General features: G+C 40.2%; 1 protein-coding gene across 2 annotated transcripts in view; it reads right to left on the reverse strand.

The window, feature by feature from the left end:
- LOC133443776 (cyclin-dependent kinase 17-like) overlaps positions 1 to 14,471 on the reverse strand; it is a 58,398-nt gene that overhangs the window by 28,515 nt on the left and 15,412 nt on the right. For both annotated transcript variants that reach the window (XM_061720992.1, XM_061720993.1), the window contains exon 2: positions 7,965 to 8,113. In XM_061720992.1, coding sequence (XP_061576976.1) covers positions 7,965 to 8,091 — 127 coding nt within the window. In that variant the 5' untranslated portion in view covers positions 8,092 to 8,113. The remainder of the gene's footprint in view (positions 1 to 7,964; positions 8,114 to 14,471) is intronic.

Raw genomic sequence — 14,471 nt, forward strand, 5'->3', positions numbered from 1 at the left:
CAAGTTATTACGTTATTGGCTCAAAAGTTTTATTACATTATTGGCACATTATTACACTATTGGCCTTATTTCATTTGAAATGGCCAAAATTATTACGTTATTGGCAGTTATTACGTTATTGGCCATTATTACGTTTTTGGTTGTAACAGGCGTGCGTACAAAAAAATCCTGATTTATAAAACCGTGTGCACGCACATCTGCACGCAATGTTCTCTTTATAAATCATAGTCCACCTGGAAGGTTGCACAGGTGAATTTGCCTCATATCCCGCCCTCTACATGCCCACTTTCTACCATGAATGGTCAATGCAAAGTACTTTATGACTGTGTTTGCATATAAATGAGCCTGCTGATCATGCACAGCGCCTGCCTGCAGTCTGTTTCCTACACTGCTGTGCGTCAGGATGAATGAGACATGTGTCGAGCCACCGTGCCACTAGATTTGCCAGAACCATGTTTGAGGCACAAATGACTTGTACATTTATTGAATGCGAATTTTTACGGTTCACATAGACAAATTCATTTTCGCTCGGAGCCCTTATAGCAATGTGAGTGCGGGTCGACCCGCCGATTCTGGCGGGTCGGTCTGTCTAACACTGGACCCAGTTCAGCACATAGAACCAAGAGCACTGCTCTAGGGAATCGAAATCGGCTTATTCATGGGCCAGGAAATCTTCATGGTCCCTAAATACTCTCTCCATCCTGATCCTACCATTTATGCGGTTCTCAAGCAGTGCCAGTGCATCCATTGTGCAGCATTACGCACGGGTGTCACCACGCAATTTATATTCTTACTCAGCAACTAGACTGATTGTTACACACCTTGTCACGGTAAATAATCAATCTGGTGCTATTTACCACTCCATACCATTTGAAGATGGAAGGATGATATATGAACGTATAGTACCTACTGCAAACACGGGCGTAATGGCTCACTTACGGAACACATAGATCTATAACACTGCCGGCTTGGGTGTACATGGATCTATAAGTCTGATATGTGAGGACATTAAAAGTGTGAAATGAATCTGGCTTCATTTCACCACCTCACCATCTGCGTCGCCAGTTCCCCATATCTTCAAAATGTGTGTGCGCTAGGATCAAAGTTTGCGTATATGCACATTTTCCCGTTAAGTTGTTTTTTATAAATATCAATCTTTGCGTAGAAGGTGGCGTGCGCATATTTCAAGCCTTGTTTTGTGCATACGCAAGCTTTATAAATGAGGCCCCTGGTCTGTAGAAGAAGAAAAAAAACAAGCTCCTCAGTGAAAATGGCAGTTTTTACATATTTATGTGTTTATGTGTCCTAAAAGAAAATATTTAGTGAGACATTTCAGTTGAATGTGGTAAAGGTTCAAGTAAAGATATCAAAGTCAATCTCCCCTCTCGATTACTTAGATTTAAACATTTCTGTGCTGCAGGTCTTCTAGTTTTGCTCTGCAGGCGGTGCAGCCAGACCAAACCATTACCCCTCCACCACCATGCTGGACAGTGTGAGTGAGACTTCTGTGCAGGATCATCAAAGGCTCTACTTTCATGTCCTTGGCACAAAGGGATGTCTTTGTTCATCGTTTAGCTTTCGAACACAAAATGTGCTGCTGTGTTTATTCGAGAGGAAAGACTTTCTCCAAGCAAACCTTCTAAACAAATATATACTTGCTCAACTGTAGCGTCACAAACCTGAACATTCAACATGGCCCTGAGATGTATACTCAGGCAGGCCGAGACAATTAGAGCCTAAGATGCAGCTTGGACTTCTGCGATTTGTCTGAGCAACTAACGTGCTGGACGTCCACTCCTGGAAAGCTCGAGTAACCTCTTTCCACATTTTTTCACTGTGGAACGACAGAGTCCACATTGTTTGGACGTGACCTTATGACCCTTACCAAACAGATGGGCAGCCACTAGAGCCATCTGAACTGAACTGTTTAAGGCATGTGCCAACTAACGACTAACAAGAAAACATTGAAAGAGATTTTTTTTTCAGTCAAAAATATGTGATTTATTACTTTTATGAGAAGATGGGCCCAGTTAGTGACTACCTACCCTAAGATCCTTAACGAGTTACTTTTCATTTAAATAACTCCTTCTGCACCCTTATTTAGCAAATTTAAATTATTATCAATTTTTTCTATTAACAAGTTTCAAACATGCCTGTTTATGTTTAAGTTCATTTATTGCAAACAAGACATTCCAGGCACTTTTCATAATTTTTTTCTGTTATCATCAGATATTCATTCTCATTCAGTTAGAGGAGGGAAGAACTTTCATTTACCTCTTTGTCGTACCTGCAGTCACCAATCCTTTATCAAATTTCATGGCCCTCAACTCTGGAACTGTTTAGATAGATCTCTTAAATTAGCCTCATCCTTAAAAACGTTTAGGACCAGCTTGGTGGGGTATCTTTTATCTAGACAAAATTAACAGGTTATTCTTACGGAAATGAAATTGCCATTTCATGGATATTTTTGTTTGTGTACTTATTGTATTTTTCTTTGTTTATTTTACCTTTTCTTTTTTCCTTTCTATTCTTTTGCTATTGACTGATTTGTTTTTGGTGATTTTGTATTGAGGGGAGGATTTCTTATAAGCCCTTCGGGCTTCTTTTCCTCTCCTGCACAAATTATTTGTCTTTATATGATACAAAAATTATTGTATTATCACTGTGCAAAAAATAAATAAATAAATAAATAAAATGAAGGAAAAAAAAAAAAAAAAAAAAACTATTGTTATGTGAATATTGCTTCTATCTGTATGCTGCTGTTTGAATACTGAACCAGCAATGTAAGTGCATTGTATATACAGGTATGCAAGAACCATTTATGCTTGACACGTATGACCCAATCTCAGGATGCGTTATTGTTTTTGTTCTTTTTTTTTTTTTGTGTCTCAATTGTCAATTGTCACCCATTATGTGCATACAGACAATAAAGTTAAAAAAAAAAAACTATTGAACTTGCGTGATGAACAAACTTTCCTGCTCATATGACTATAAAAAAAACAAAGTTCCCTTTCTGACCATCCTGTCGTTGCCATAGACTCTTTATGATGTATAGAAAATTCAAAAAAACTACTGGAAGTGAAAGAGGACAGTTAGTTGGTGTGAGAGAAGAGGATGCGGTGGTTAGGGTTAGATGGAGGCAGATGAGTCGCCGTGGGGACCCCCTTGAAGCGAACAGCCAAACGGAAAAGACGACTTCATAGGAGAGAAAAATGTGAGTCTTTACGACGCTCCCAGGACTTCTGGAGTAAAATTCACCAGCGTGCCACACATATTTACACTGTTTGTAACCTTAACTTCAATCTACCGTTACTCCTAAATGGTCAGCAATGCCTGAGCTATTTGGGCATTAGTCTCTGAAAAAAGACGAAAATGCGCTCGCAGGTGAGACACACCCACCTTCAGACAGAGCGCGTCAGAAAATATGTGGCGTCAACCACCTGAAACAGAGACTAAATTATTTGTGTAATAATCGATTATTAAACACGTTGGCAACTCATTTTGTCATCGATTTTTGTCAACTATGTTGATTAATCACTGCAGCCCGAGCAGCACCAATTACTTCTCTATGAACATTGCTGATGTCATTCCTACTTGGTATTGTGTTCGATACCTGAATAAACTACCAAAACATCTGCTTCTTTAGACGTCTTTACACTTGCTGATAATCAGTTAATTAAGTATATTTGATTAGCAGCATCTGGTTACATTCTTAACTATTATGAAAACAACTTAGTTTAGTACTTAGTTTTTCAAAAACTACTCTGGCTTAGATGTTTTTATTAAATAACCAATGACACTATGTAATATGGCATGTGTTGTTTATAATCTGAGTTTGTATTTACCTAAATTTAAGATCTGTTAAAGCCATAAAATGTAATTTGAACACGTGTTGACCATTTTTAATTAGCAAGGCTGTCAAATGCTGAGAGAAAAAATAGCAGCATTGACCAATTAAAGACAGAATATTGAACATTTTTGTTCTTTCACACAAATTCAAAACATCTTTCATTTTTTCAGACTAACTCAGAACAGCCCCAACATCACAGAGAAAAGAAATAAAAAGAGAAACGGATGGCAAGCAAAGAGAAATGGAAGAAGCAGCTCGGCTTATATCTAAAAGATGTATAAAACTGCAAAGTGCTCATAAAATGATGTGCTTTGATCTAATCTTAATCTTCTTATTTTTTCTATAAAAACACCAACCCAACAGCCTCCCACGAAATCTGGCATTACCTAATTGAGCTGGAAGGGTAAGGATGGGGGGGTTATAGCGCCATCTGTTATCTCAATTTGTGTCACCCCTGTAACTTTAACTTTAAATACCAAAGGTAAAGAAGCGAGTGTCCCTGCCTTGCAGACACATCCCTTCAAAGTGACGTGAATACATTTCTGTAAAAGCATGAAGAGAGCTGACAGAGGTGAAAGATTAATTACGCAGAGCAGCACCTGGTAAAACACCAGCTACGGCGCTGAAGAGAAAACGAGGTTGGGAGACGGAGCTCAGACTAAGTGATGATTACAACACACGTCAGGATGTTTCCATGGGAGACAACGCTCAACTCTGACAAGGCGGGATTATACAGAAATATATTTCTTTGCGTTTTTAATTGAAATGTTTGTCTGGTTTCTTATTATCAGCCCATCTGTTTCCAAGTCGAGCTTATGCGATGCAGAGTTATCGGACTTATTTATAGTGCAGTGGGTGCTCAGGTTCTGTTGAGTCATAACAACTGATCTCACAAAGCCACAGTTTTTCCAACTCAGAGAACTTTATAACCTGCACTCAAAAGGAGTCCATTATATGTGCTTTTTTCTCCTGGTGCTTTTGCATCACCTTTTCTGAGATTTATGCACAGCATTTCCCAGAGTTCAAACGAAACTATGCAATTTCCGAGTCCTTATATCACCTTTGCCTTATCTGTGGACAGCTGCTGCTGTCGCTGCTGGCTCCAGTTGCGAGTGTTGCATAATCAGATCAGGACTAGAACGCTTTCCCCAATCACACAGTTCAGATCAAATCTCATCTGGCTACTCCATTATGTCTCCTCGCTACCCTACTTACTGTTAAACAGGCTGCTAAAATCCCTCTCTGCGACCGGTCCCCCCCCCCTCCCTCGCTGCCTCAATGTTCCACTCAGTGAGCACACAGCGCTCTGGCCAAACTTTGTGTTAATCACTGCACAAAAAGCTCTTTACAAAGCCCAGATAGTTCTCAGAAAGCAGTGAAGGGGGAGAGGGGGGCTTGGACAATCTGAGAGGGGAAAACAGGGGCAGGCGCGGTGGCCAGAACAGAAGCAGAGAGGAGAGGGATGGACTGAAAGAAACAGAGAAGAGGGGAAAGAGAAAAATGCCTGGATGCTTTCACCAAGTCATTCAAGTCACCGTGGCAATGTCATGGAAACCCTAGAATCTTTCCAGCCCTGAGCGCCATGGCAACGGCGTGGTAGCACACCGAGGCACGCTCCCTCCCTCGCTCCCTGCAGATTTTGTGAATATCTTGTTCATAATATTTTGTGAGATAATCGGCTGCGCCACCCTGGTTTCTGTTGGACGGCCTGAAGGCCGCAACCTTCAGCAGGATCAAGCTGAACGATAGACGACGACAGACCGTGACTTGGTGAAATGAACAAAGTCTGACGCGCTGACCACAGTCGATACGGAGCTGCAAAGTGGAAGTGCTCACTCTTTTTCTTTTTTCTCACTGAAAAGATCAGCAGTTAAAACTCAAACAAGTTGACTATTTCTGGCAAAGCAGAACAGTTTTGTGGAAAAATGTAAAATAGGCTTTTATTTTAAAGTGAAAACTTGCAGAAGCTTGTAATAGAAAGCTGACGCTCAGGAACACACACTCCGTTGTGTGTTTAACTCCGTTAAAAGTTAATTGAATTAAACACTGTTGGATAAAACTGTAAATGAAAGTGCTCAACAAAATAAAAGCATTAACATTCAACCCCTACATACCACTTTAAACATGCACTTCATGACCTAAACATGCAGGGTTGCTTCACATGGCATTCTGGGGTAGTTTGAATGTTTAATAAAACAAACTTAAGTGTGTTATACTTGACATTTTGTAGATATATGTGCTGTGGAATCTCAATTTCAGAAAAACTAACTTAATCAGTCCTTTACGGAAAAGGTATGAACGCTAACTTGAGTACAAGCGTTAGGAGGTGTAGTTGCATTTACTTCTTCAAATTAGGCACAGACTGCCCCAGTGTTACAGCTTTGCTGCTGACAGTCATTAAATATTTGAATAAAACCAGCAGCCTCTGCTTTGAAGCACAGCTTGTGACTTTGAAACATGAAGTCAGGTTTGACTTCTAGACTACGTTTTACCTTTTAGCAAACCTAGCTCGCTCTGCAGCAAGTTATTTCTGAAAACATTTGATGCCAACTGGTGACTGTAGTTATGAAACTGGCACGAATGCAGAATCCTGGAGTTAAAGTGGAAAGAGGATCTCCACTTTGTCAACAAATGTGTAATAAATCACTGAAAAGGTCGAGAACAGTTTTCCTCCAACAGTTTTGGAATCCATTTGCATATTTCTCCTTCTGCAGAGCATAAATACCATTTAACGATTCAATAAATCAAGTGGAATTTCATTTAAAATGCAATCGTGAAAGTCCTCAGATAGACACTTGTGATCTCTAATCCCTCAAATGGCATTTTGTCAAATTTCATTCATCAATAGCTGATGAAAATGACAATTTAAACTTTACTCTGTGAAAAAAGAAGTTTTACATCAGCCTTGTTCAGAAGCATGCAGGATGGATGGTGAAAACATGTTAGCGGTCAGATAAATCAGCATCCCTGATCTTGTTTAGAGAATGAAAAGGACCATCCGGACTGTTATCGGTAGCAAACTGCAGCCCCAGTCGCTGTGATGGTATGCGGTTGCATCAGTGTCGCTGGCAAAGCTAATTTACATTTCTGTGATGGCAGCATTGGTGCAGAAAATTACAGTGAGGTTATAGAGGGACACGTGCTGCTTTTAAGACTACATCTTTTCTCTAGAGGACAATGCAAAACCATATGCTGGACACATAAAATGTACAAAAAGGTTAACCACAATGCAAAGTGCTCCACCAAATTTAGTCTCTCAGTGGCCACAATCAGAGATGGTGAAGAAAACCACAGGAAATAAACACTGTCAGTTCATTTATAGCGTATTTATGGTAAGAGAAGTGGCACAGGTCTGGTCTCTTTCTTACTAAAATAAGGCGACTCTCATGAGTATTGAAGCTTTTTAACATACCAATTTAATGGAAAGATAAGAGCTAAAGGACCGATGATAGTATTAACCTTTCAAGTCAATAAATTAACCCAGATAATTCAGTTTTATGCTAATGAAAAAAGAAATATGGAGTTTAGATGAGAAGCACCTCCAGGCAGTGTGCTCTCCCACCTCCCCTGATACAGACGAACATTTGCAAACAGAAACTAACTTCAAACTTTAAAAATAATGTTTAAAGCAAAAAAAAGATCATTACCAGAACAGTTACAAAATTTGTTCAGATTGGAGGATGAGGATAACAGACTTAAATTTGATTTCAAACATACTTTTGCAAGGCTAAACATAAAACAAATGTGTATTTCTGTTACAGGTGTAAAATTATGGCATAGACAAAGCAAGGAACTGAAAAGTTGCACAAGTTTGTGTCAGCTTAAGAAAATGTTTAAAAAAGAAAAGATAAGTGCCTACAAAAAAGAAGAAGGAGAAAGAGAGAAAATAGATAGAAGAGTGGTATTTTTGTTTGTTTTCTTGTTTATATATGTATAGATAGATTGGTGTTCAGTAAGTCGATGTAATTGTATTAACAGAGAGGGGCAGGTATCATAATTTTTCTTCTTCCTGCTCCTTTTCTTTCATGGTGATAATGTGTACTTCTTGGAATTTTGTACAACATTGTTAAGAAGATATACCATGAATGGAATAAATGAAATGAAAGTAACTCACCACAGTCCTTCAGGCCGTTCTCCTCGATAGTCATCTGCTCGGCCAGCTCCGACAGCGACTCGTCAATGGTGTGGCTGCCTCTTAGCGACTGAGTGATGCGCCGCTTGAACCGTTTCATCTTCTCCATGGAGCTCTCGGGAAGGGGAGGCCTGACATGGCAAAGAAAATAAATAAGAAACCCGAAAGCCGTGACATTGGACAGTGATAAGAGATATCAGTCACTCCAGGGGAACGCCGTTACTCTCTGTGAGCTGCTATGCCGATGCAGGCCTCGACATTTCACCGACTAGAAGTAGGTTGATAAACTGTCTTGTATTGGAGGAGAGAAAAAAAAACAACAACTCCTCAGTGTTTCACAATCACACCTCAAGACTGAAAGGTTGTCAGACCAAGACTTCTGACTGGGAGAACAAGAAAACGCACCAATCAACACTCGGGTGTGAATTATGACTCAGCTGACTCGGGTACGTCACGTTGCATTCCTGGCCCTGAAAAAAGATCGGTAGGAGATTCTTCCGGTTCACTTCAGAGTATGTTCCCTGCCACACCAGACTGTAAAAGCAAATCCTAAATCTGGGGGGGGGGGATTAGCAGCTGAATGGTGCAGGACTAGCCTGGGCCACGTTGAGTGCACATCACACATTCCAGCCATATTTAGTGTGAGAGTGCGCGGTTGTGACTGAGTGTTTGTCACAGAAATCCAGTGGGATGATGCGCCAGGCGAGGAGAAAGATTTCCAAATCAGGATGGGTGATATTTACAGATTACCACAGGGCTCTGCCTGTGGCCTCATGAGGATATGTCACACAGCTTCTGCAGGTCTGGACATACAGTACATGTCTGTGATGATGATGAATAAGACCAGACATGAGAACACATGAGAAACAAAAAAACAACATAAAAAGCCCTCAGGGTTCAATGAATCTCACCGATGGCTAACAGGCAGCTTTTTGTCATTAACTCAATTCTGACTTGTACTTCCTCACACAGCCAGAGACATCATAAAAAAAGGATTCGCCAATCCTGTACTTTTTAACAAGTCACCATAATGCAGTGACTTGAATTTGTGCTAGTCTGCAGAATTCTGATGCGCAACCTGCAACAACTCTACTTTTAATTATCTTTTCCAGCATTACGTGGAAGAATAAAGGTTTACTATGATCAGACCCGCCAGAAAACATATTAGATCTTTCGATCGAGGTGTCAAAAACCCCATAAACTAGGTGGCAAAATAGTGATTTACATGACCATGAACTGTGTCAACATCACTTAACTGCACACAGCAGCATTCCTAGTGCACTGACTCACACCAGGATGTGTCATACCTGGTTTGAGCCTCATCAAATAAACTCATCACATTAATCATTCACAATGAAAGCCCGACTGACAGCTGTACAGATGTTACAATGAAAACTGGCACACCCAGACTGTGCGGGCAACATTTCATTCAGCAAATGAAGACAACGCTGCAGGTTCTTAACTCTTTACAGGGAAAATTTACTAATAAAAAATATGAGGGAAAGAAAATGTTCAACCATTTTACTAAGTGCCCTATAAAACGTAAAGCTGAAGTATGTCACAATACCACTGACAGACACGTGAACACAAGCTCATGTGCCAACCCAGGCCTAAGGCTTAAAGCTGAAAGCATTCCAGGGCTGCCGATCAATTGATCTTATCAAGTCATTTAAATGTATACTTTATGGGGATGTTGTAATTAATATGACGCATGGTATTTACAGCGTCTGTGGGTGTGACATCATCTCACTCCTTGCTTTGTCATTGGCTACGGCTGGAATGGGGATTCCTCCAGCAGCTCCAGATATTTTACAACCTAGGATGTCATTGGCAGTCAGAGAAGGCGTGTCGAAAATCCGTCTCCCCGAGTTGGTCAAAAAAATACTCCCGAACACACCAACCGGACGCCGACTGGAGCGTACGTTCTGCATGTGTGGGAGGCGTAATACGTCCCCAAAACTGCAGGCGGCGCTAGTCTGTGATGTCACACAGAAAGAAAGGAAAGAAGAACAACTGGAAATGAAGGATAGCTAATCAGTCAGTGTTTTCACTTCTGATCAAGAAGTCAATCATAATTTCCTGTTAACTCTGATTGGCTAGTCAATGGCTAGCACTCCACCAATCAGATTAGAGCAGGGGTCGGCAACCCGCGGCTCTAGAGCCGCATGCGGCTCTTTAGCGCCGCCCTAGGGGCTCCTGGAGCTTTTTCAAAAATGTTTGACCTTTTTTATCCCTTTTTCTTCTTTTTTTCTCTTTTTTACTCTTTTTTTTTAGTTTTTTCTTCTCTTTTTCTTCTTTTTTTCTCTTTTCTTCTACTTTTTCATTTCCTTTTTAATCTTGACATTTCGACTTTTTTCTTGAAATTTTGACTTTTTTCTCAACATTTCGACTTTTTTCTCGAAATTTCGCCTTTTTTCTCGACATTTCGACTTTTTTATCGAAGTGCATAATGAAAAAAATAATCTTCACCCAGTTATAACTAATATATAGTGTAGATACATGCAGCATGTGTTGCCTTCATTCTAAGGCTGATACAAGACTTATTTCGGCTCCAGACATATTTGTATTTTTTGTTTTTGGTCTAATATGGCTCTTTCAACATTTTGGGTTGCCGACCCCTGGATTAGAGGCTGACGGCTAATGGCCAATTCTATATGTTGAATCGGCCAAAATGAAGGCTGACGGACGAAAGTTCAGGACACACCAACCCGACTCGAGTCACTGACCTCACCCGACTGCCCAACGGCATCTGGCGGCCAATAATCGGGTTGGCGTGTCCCCGCCTTTACATAACAATTGCATGCTGATGAACGACTGCCGATCTGCCCTCCAGCCAGTCTTCAAGCTCGGCCTAAATGGTCGGCATCTGGACGGTGTTCTCAACACCATTAACATACGACTGGAACACGCCCAACATTCAAATAACTTCCTGGGTGAGGTGGGAGAACAAGGCTTTGTGGACCGTCCTCACTCATCAGCACAGCACAAGAATGAGGCATCAAAACTGGTGTTTTCCTTTAAACCTGCATTCAGTTGGTCGAGTTTTTAAACATCTTAAATTGGCAACATTACAGCTTGCAGCCTTGTGCATGTGGTGTTCATCAAAGCTCATCCTAGAAAAAGTTAAAGGGGACCTATTATGGCATCTAATACCTGTTTTAAATAGGCCTTGAATGTCTTAAAAACAAGCTTTTGATTGTTTTTGCTAAGAAAATGTGAAATTCAGCCTCTGAGCCATGTCTTTATCTTCCCAGTCTCTAACCTCATTATCTATGCTGGATTCTGAGTGGGCGGGGCTATGATAATGAGGCTCTGTGCTGATTGGCTGCCTGAATGACGCGATACACCGCTACGAAAAAATGGCGGAAGCTCCGGCCGGTGGAGTTAGTTGTGGGCGTGGTTTCACGCATCAGAGGCCAACCGATGTAAATCGCATTTTGGTAACGTAACGAAAGTAAGCAGAATCTGAATGGCTCGTAGATCCACATCACACTGGACGGCTCATCCGGGCGGCTGTACAGACACTGCAGAATTTGGTTGCTTTCCTCCTTCTCTGAGTTGGCAGGCTGAGGGGAGACCACTATATATATGTTAAAGCAAGAAAAAACCTGTTTTTCATAATAGGTCCCCTTTACATTTTTGGAAAGAACTCCACTTTCTAATGGAGTCCAATAATTGACTCTTTGTCAAGCCCCGCCCTCGTTGCTAGGTCTGAAACTGTTGTCTCTCCCGTCCACCCCATCACTTTATTTCTAATTAATCCACCGAAGAAAATAAAGAACAACTATATATAAATAAAAAGGAACACTTTTCGGCAAAAACAAGATCTTTTAATTAGTTTAGCTCAGGGGTCGGCAACCCAAAATGTTGAAAGAGCCATATTGGACCAAAAACACAAAAAACAAATATGTCTGGAGCCGCAAAAAATGAAAAGTCTTTTATAAGCCTTAGAATGAAGACAAATGGCGAAAGGTCGAGGAAATAGTCAAAATGTTGAGAAAAAAGTCAAAATGTCGAGATTAATGTTGAAGTACAATCTTGAGAAAAAAGTCGAAATGTCGAGAAAAAAGTCGAAATGTCGAGAAAAAACTCGAAATGTTGAGAAAAAAGTCGAAATGTCGAGAAAAAAGTCGAAATGTCGAGAAAAAAGTAGAAATGTCGAGATTAAAAAAGAGGAAAAAAAAGGTCAAACATTTTTGAAAAACCTCCAAGGAGCCACTAGGGCGGCGCTAAAGAGCCGCATGCGGCTCTAGAGCCGCGGGTTGCTGACCCCTGGTTTAGCTGAAAGCACGGTGGAAGGGTTGAACTGCGAGAGTCTGGCCATCCACATTTTTCGTAATTTACCGTTGGTTTTGGCATGAAATGTATTTCTGTGATTCTCTCTGGGTAGCAGGTCTCACTTTTACAAGTGCCCTGAGAACACCGCTTAACTATTTTAAATAAATCAAATATTTTCGCGGTTGTAGCCGACTTTGTTTCGGCAGTACGGATAAGATTTCTACCAGTTTGGGGATAAATATACGCTGCACCCTCACTACACTGTGTGCTCTGAAGTGTTCCTTTTTACTAATACAAAGTTTAAAAAAAAAAGAATCCAGTGATTTAACTTTCCATACATGGCAAGTAAAAACTATGCTTTTTCCACTGATGTGAACGAGAGAGACGGCTGTTTTGTCCAACGGGATATTCTGACCCGGATGTAGCAACGGAGAATGATTTTTCTGATTGATCAGTCAGTGACCAATCAGAAGGCTGAGAAAGGGTCAATTATCCCGTCATAACATTTCCATAACTGAGGTCACGATGAAAGCCCATGCTATACTGAATTACATCCTACTGATATGAATCACATTTTTTGTTGTTCTTATTTGCGTTCGAGAGCAATAAAATTAAAACATCACTAAAAATGACCTCAATGCAAAACATAACACAATTAACATCTCCGTGAGAGCATCCAGACAGGCTGCACATTAAATCGTTACTGAATCAAGATTCCATGGGACAGCAGATGTCTTGGGCTGTTTTAGGCTGTCCGGGCTACTTCACAGTGACACACTGAGTGGATGTTTTTTACAAGATTAACTACATTTATTCTTACTCCCCAGCTCTGCTCCTAATCAAAATCACGAGCAGAGACGAGGGAGAGGAACGTCTAGTCGGCTGTCATCGCAGCTTCGCATCAATTCTTTGCACCTTATGACACGTCATCTCCAGGGAGGGCGAGAAGCCGTCATGTCCCCAACGGCTCATTACGTTACCTCCTCTACAGTCTGTGACGCATGTAAAGCATAGGAATGGTTTCAAATTATACACGTCATTTAAAAGTTCAGCATCGATGCACATGTTTTTTTATGGGAGGTATTATGGAGCATGGTGAAGATGTCCGTAGAAATTCACTTTTAATATTGAGCTAGAACGAAGAGTGATGCAATTAGGGCTGTTCGATTAATCGATTTTAAATCGTAATCGCGATTATGTAATTAGAACGATGTTAAAACGTGAAAATCGTAAAATCGATTTTTCACTTTTTTTTTTTTAATTTTTTAATTTTTTATTTTTTTTTTACCTTGTCTGCACACATATTAATGATTGATACCATATTAATGATTGATGGAAATACCTCTCAATACCTGCGACAAGTGCCCCATCGGAGAGGCTCTTTAGTGTAGGAGGGGGCGTTGTAACATGCCACCGGGCATCCCTCAAGCCAGATGCGGTAGACCGGCTCGTGTTCCTTGCAAAAAACTTGCAAATGTGAATAGCAAATGTAATGACTGACATTACACACCTCTACCTCCTTCATGGGTTGCATTATTATTTAGCATGCAAAGACCCAGTTTAGTTTAATTAGAAAATGTCTTGTTTTATTTAATTTGAAATATAACTTACTGTATGTTTGCAAGTGCTGATTTGCAGATTTTTTTTTCAGAGATAAAACTTTTTATTTTTATTATATTTTTTAAAACTTTTTTTCAACTTATTTTACAGAGTTTTGCACTTTATTCATTCATTTAATAAGAGCAAAGTTTGCACTTAAAGCCCAATGGGGCAAATGTTCAATAAAAAAACAGCATATTTGAAATCATTTCTTTGCCTTTTGTCAATTCACAAAATAATCGTAATCGAAAATCGGATTTTGAGAGAAAAAAATCGAGATTTTATTTTTGGGCAAAATCGAACAGCCCTAGATGCAATCAATTAGCACAAATACATGAAATAAATGAGAAAGGTTACCAGCAACCACTGTTAGTGTCACATGTACTTCTTTCTGGTTTCACAAAATAAAGATTTGGTCATTTAAAAGAAACCTCCTCTGCTGTCGGTTTCACCCTTACTGCAATTCAGATTTTCCCTCTGGACAATGAAAATCCTCCTGTTGTGTTTACAGTCATTGAGATAAGCTTAAATCAGGATTATATGGTGCCGAATCAGGATAAACTGGCAGGCCTTTGTCTGCTGGTTTTTTGCTTTTGATCTCTGCTCAGTTCT

The sequence above is a fragment of the Cololabis saira genome, chromosome 5, assembly GCF_033807715.1.
Source record: "Cololabis saira isolate AMF1-May2022 chromosome 5, fColSai1.1, whole genome shotgun sequence".
In the NCBI taxonomy this organism is placed as follows: domain Eukaryota; kingdom Metazoa; phylum Chordata; class Actinopteri; order Beloniformes; family Belonidae; genus Cololabis; species Cololabis saira.